This window comes from Myotis daubentonii, chromosome 16 (genome assembly GCF_963259705.1).
Source record: "Myotis daubentonii chromosome 16, mMyoDau2.1, whole genome shotgun sequence".
Taxonomy (NCBI): domain Eukaryota; kingdom Metazoa; phylum Chordata; class Mammalia; order Chiroptera; family Vespertilionidae; genus Myotis; species Myotis daubentonii.
In genome coordinates this window covers 27209072-27214239 of record NC_081855.1, presented here as the reverse complement: position 1 = coordinate 27214239, position 5168 = coordinate 27209072, and the positions used below count along the sequence as shown (strand labels likewise).

The window sequence follows — 5168 nt, the reverse complement described above, 5'->3', positions numbered from 1 at the left end:
AGCCGGTCTTCCTCTCTGGAATGCGGTTTCCTCATAGGAAAAGAGGAGGCTGGAGTACATGATCTCTACAGGCTCAGTGTCTCAGCGTCCAGGACACTAGGAGCAAGAGCGACACTGGTGAGCCAGGGGGAACACAGTGCACCCCTGAGCAACCCAGGGGGTCAGGGTGCCCACCCCCACCCACGCAGTTGAAAATCAACATATAACTTTAAAAAATATGATTTTATTGGTTTTAGAGAAGGAGGAAGGAAGAGGGAGAAAGAGAGAGAGAAAGACATCCATCGGTTACCTCCCGTAGGTACCCTGACAAGGGACCGAACCCACAACCTGGGCATGTGCTCTTGACCAGGAATCGAACCGGCGATCTCTTGGTGCACGGGATGATGCTCAATCAACTGAGCCACACCGGCCGGGGCAACATATAACTCTTGACTCCCCCAAGAACTTAACTACTCATAGCCTACTGTTGACCAGAAGCCTCTCTGATAGTATAAGCAGTGTATTAACAAATATTTTGTGTGGTATATGTATTATATACTGTATTCTTACAATAAGGTAAGCTAGCAAAAACAAAATGCCATTGAGAAAACATACAGAGGAGAAAATACGTTTACAGTATTTATTTTTTAAAAAACACATAAGTGGACCTGCACCGTCCAAACCTCTCCACATCTTTAGACTTGTTAACCTAGCCCAGCTGGTATGGCTCAGTGGCTGAGCATTGACCTGTGAACCAGGAGGTCACTGTTCGATTCCTGGACAGGCCACATGCCCGGGTTGCAGGCTAGATCCCCAATGTGGGGCACGCAGGAGGCAGCTGATCAATGATTCTCTCTCATCATTGATGTTTCTATCTCTCTTTCTCCCTCTCCCTTTCTCTCTAAAATCAATTTTAAAAAACATTTAAAAATATTATTAAAAAAAATAAACTTGTTAACCTAGACAGGAACGAAAGACTGGCTGGATTCCACAGGGAAACAGGAGATACCCTCCAAGTCTATGGCAAAGGACATGATGTATTGGATTAGAGAGCAGTCCCATTCGCATGAGGAGTAAGTTCCGGGAAGTTAAGGTGAGATGGTCCAGGATGACTTGCGAAGTTGCCGTTTCCATTCCTGAGGTATTTTACTCATTCACAAAGAATGAACTGAGTCACTGGCAGAGCACTGCGCCAGCCACAGAGGGGTTGGGGGTGGGTTGCTTATCACAATTCAGGCAGAATGAAAATAAGGCTCTGAGAGGGATAGCAAAGCAGTGCACAGATTGATTTTTTCTCTGCGCATGCTGCCTCTTTGGAATGATACCCAGGAGTCTGGAGTGGTCTCTGTAGATTCTCTGCTCTCAGATTCCCCAGGAAGCCAAGATCCATCGTGAGACAGGAAGCCTAGTGCCTGGGAGTAGGGATTCTGGAACCACAGAGTCTTGGATGGGAATCTAAGCCCGCCTGTTCTTCCCTGTGAGATCCTGAACAAGTTACTTAACTTCGGTTTTGACCAAAAAAGATGGCTTGTGTAGAGGATGAATGTGACAATGCTGGAGACCCCTCAGGCCCTGGCCCCCCATAAGTGCTCAGTGACACCAGCTATTCCTTCGCTTCGCCCTTACTGACCACTTACTACTGACCAGACACAGTCATTGGTTCAAGATAACCCGTTCCTTACTACCCATGTAGTGATTGGCAGGTGTGTCTTCCAAGAAGGACCATGCATTTTATAGACATGGTTTCAATGGCCCTTTAATAGAGAAAAGTGACCAGGTCCTTCTAGGCCCACAGGGCAGAGGCAAAGCGAGGCTCAGAAGCATAAGGCAGTGGAATGGGGAGTGGGGTGGGGTGGGGGTTCCACCAGGCTCTTCTCAGTCATGAACATGCCTCCAGAAATCCTATCATATTTGCAAAAGGAAGGAGATCACTGAAATGAATTCCAAAGTCTTTGGGGATTTTAATTACTAGGATTCTGCGGTCTCTGAGGAAATCGAAGGCAGAGCTGCAGCCCAAAGCATGTGTTCTGATTCCCATAAAACTGTCCCTCTGCTCACTCACGCTCCCTGGGATCCAGAAGGAAGCAGTGGGGGCCAGGGGGCAGGCACACTTGTTGCCCACCGCTGCCCCTGTGCTAACTGTAGGCTCCAAAGGCATGGTGTCTTCTCCACAAGAAATGTTTCTCAACTCCTGGTGAGTGGCCCCCTAGTTTGGAAGGTGGTGAGGTTAGGGGGGGTCCCAGCTAGATAACCGGGCAGCTGGTGGGAAGGCATGCACACATTTCGTCCAGAAGCATGTCATGGTGGCGACAGCACGGACACAGGGTTCTGCTCAGGAGAACTCAGGTGGTTCTTAACCCCTCTGCGCCTCAATTGTCTGGTCTGTAAAATGGGAATTAACGATGCCTACAAGATGGGGTTGGAGAATGGAAAGATCAGCATTTGATGAGGTTTTAGAGTATTCCTGGCGCAGAACTAGCGCTGTGAGAGTATGCCATGCATATTTCTTTTGCAGCACTACATACATGGCTTCTTCCAGGAATCCACGATTCCTAGAATTTACTCCTATGGTTACAAAATCCCGTCATTCTGTTAAGCTCCAATCGCCCCCTGCATTTTAAAGAACAGATGGATCTAGTACGCTGCTGGGGAGTCTGCCAAGGCTGCGGGGCCCCCTAGGCTGTTGTCTGATGGTGGGCCAGGGCGAGCCGGGATGCATTCCTTTCCCCCTTGTCCTCCGCTTCCTTGCTTCTGTTATTTTCTGCAGAGTTTTCACTTCAGAGAAAGCAGAATCCTTAAGAATAACCCACTTGGTTCCTGTCTGTGGTCACTTTGAATATAACTGTGCCTCATACCCGCCCTCCTTGCCCAGTCCAGACCCCCACTGCTTCCTCCCCTCCTTCCTGGAAATCACCCAGGCTGCTCCACTGGCTCAGCATTTCAGAGTTCCCTTCACTTCGTCATTCATTGAGGAGGCGCTGCCCCGTTACTCCACCCACCCAGCGTTCCAATAAAAGGCGCGCGGAGCAGCCAGAGCAGCCAGAGCACCACAGAGGCTGACAGGCTCAGACACCAGCCACTCTCTCCAGCCACGCTCTCTCGTTGAAGCTCATCTCCTCACCCTCCAGCATGAAGGTCTCCGCAGCGCTCCTGTGCCTGCTGCTCACCGTGGCCGCCCTCACCACCCAGGTGCTCGCTCAGCCAGGTAAGCCCCCTGCCTCCTTCCCTATGAAGCGCATCACCCCATCTCTGGGTGATCGTGGCCCATTAGAGCAGGAGGGGGACCCCCAGCCTCACTTTAACAACAAGGTCAGGGAACTCGGAGAAGGATGAGGAGTGAGCCTGGTCGCACAGGTGCTCCTGGGCAGAGGCAGAGTGAGGAGTCCAGCTGTGGACCCCAAGTCCAGCCCCTTCCAGGACTCCAGCTGTGGAAACACCCCCCCCCACTGCAGTCACCGCCTCCTTTCAGCAGTGTTTGGGGGGCTGGGGTGATCGCAGAGAGGAAGAGCCCCAGCATCTGGACTGTGCTTCATTCAGCCCAGCTTCTTGAGCCACGGCTCTGCAAGAGGCGGTGGGCATCAGGCAGCTCATGGCCAGGCATAGGTTACGTGGAGCCGAAGGGGGACCCATGAGAGTTTGCATTACTAACCTAATGACTCTCCCGGGAATTATGTCATTTTAATAATGACATAATTAGTAGCAGTGCTCTATACCCATGTTCCAGCATAGGAAACTGAGTCAGTGTGACATTCCAGCTCTGCAGGATCCACAGAAGTATCGGAATCAAATGGGTTCTACCTCTACTCCTGATTTCTCTTCGCCTTCTCCTAACTACTTCTTTTCTACTCCGATTAAGATAAAGAGAATCGAGTCCATCCTAAAATGCCTTTTCTTTGTGGTTCCTTTTCTAGACGCAGTCACTTCCCCAATCACCTGCTGCTATACATTCACCGAGAAGACGATCCCCATGCCAAAGCTGGCGAGCTACAAAAAAGTCACCAGCAGCAAGTGCCCCAAAGAAGCTGTGATGTGAGTTGAGCCCACCAGCCCTCCCTGGTCCAGTTCTTCCTCGGGGAAAGGGAGCCTCAAACCTTAGAGTCAGAGAGTTACGCCACCTAATCCAGTCCCCAGAGGTGCCCGGTAGGAATCCTGAGGCCAAGAGGGAAAACGTGACTCCCAGCATCACTCTCCACCTGGGTGCTTATTCAGACCAGGCCAATGTCTTCAGCCAGAGGTCAGGATGGCTTCACCTGGTACAGCTAGGGGAGCAGCTGGGTTCCCTCCTCCCTCTCCTATTTAGTTCCCAGGGCAGCTACTTAGAGAAGAATGAGTGGCACGGCTAGGCTGACATCTCAATGGCACTGCATCTAACTGTCTCCTCTCTCCCCACAGCTTCAAGACCAAACTGGGCAAGGATATCTGTGCTGACCCCCAGCTGAAGTGGGTCCAGAATGCTGTGAAGCTTCTAGACAAGAAAACCCAAACTCCAAAGCCTTGAATGCCCACTCCACAACCCAAGAATCTAAACCTAATTTATTTCCTTCTAACTTTCCCTAAATGCCCTCTGATATTATTTTATTGTATTTTCAAATAATATGAGCTTTGTTTATTGATATGAAACATGATGTCTTAAGTAATGTTAACCTTATTTAAGTTATTGATGTTTTAAGTTTATCTCCCATGGACACTGGGGTTTTTTAGACATGGAGACTTTTGTCTAAATGGCTTCCCTCTGTGCACTTCAGTTCCATCCCTGAAATGGCGTGAGGGTCCTTGCAACTATCATGAATACAAACACGTGTTGTCTTAAATTCTAAGGTATTGCTAAAAACGTTATTGTGGAGATGTATATGATGTTACTATAGAGAAATATATATATTTTTGTACAAAACCTGACTTTTGGTGTTTTCTTGAAGGAAATTAAAAAGCTGAGTATTTGCTTGGTGATGAGGGAGGGGCAAGGTTTCAGAGGGCAGGGCTCATGTTTTGGAGGAATGAGAACGTGGATTGCCTTGGTCCTTTCCCCTGGGTAGGCTCATCTGAGTGCCTACACAAAAATCTTTAGGGCAAGACTCAATCAGGCCTTCTACCCCTGCCATTCCAACCCCAACACTGTCTGCCCAAGTCCCAACTACCCTTGTGACTCCTTTAGCAAGAGTCCCACCCTCATTACTTTTCTTAGAGTCCCT

The 5168-nt window shown here is 49.4% G+C and overlaps 1 protein-coding gene across 1 annotated transcript; it reads left to right on the top strand.

Moving 5' to 3' along the window:
- The first annotated feature begins 3024 nt into the window (after positions 1–3024).
- Positions 3025–4870, top strand: LOC132218361 (C-C motif chemokine 2-like). The gene is made up of 3 exons (XM_059669507.1): positions 3025–3184; positions 3891–4008; positions 4372–4870. The coding sequence occupies exons 1-3, from the start codon at positions 3109–3111 to the stop codon at positions 4475–4477; spliced, it is 300 nt and encodes a 99-aa protein (XP_059525490.1). The 5' UTR covers positions 3025–3108; the 3' UTR covers positions 4478–4870.
- The last annotated feature ends 298 nt before the right edge of the window (positions 4871–5168 follow it).

Bases quoted from the DNA above. Each gene is read 5' to 3' on its own strand.
- LOC132218361 (XM_059669507.1), top strand. From the start codon at position 3,109: ATGAAGGTCTCCGCAGCGCTCCTGTGCCTGCTGCTCACCGTGGCCGCC. The intron at 3,185-3,890 runs GTAAGCCCCCTG...TTCCTTTTCTAG, and splicing joins CCAGGTGCTCGCTCAGCCAG to ACGCAGTCACTTCCCCAATC. The intron at 4,009-4,371 runs GTGAGTTGAGCC...CTCTCCCCACAG, and splicing joins TGCCCCAAAGAAGCTGTGAT to CTTCAAGACCAAACTGGGCA.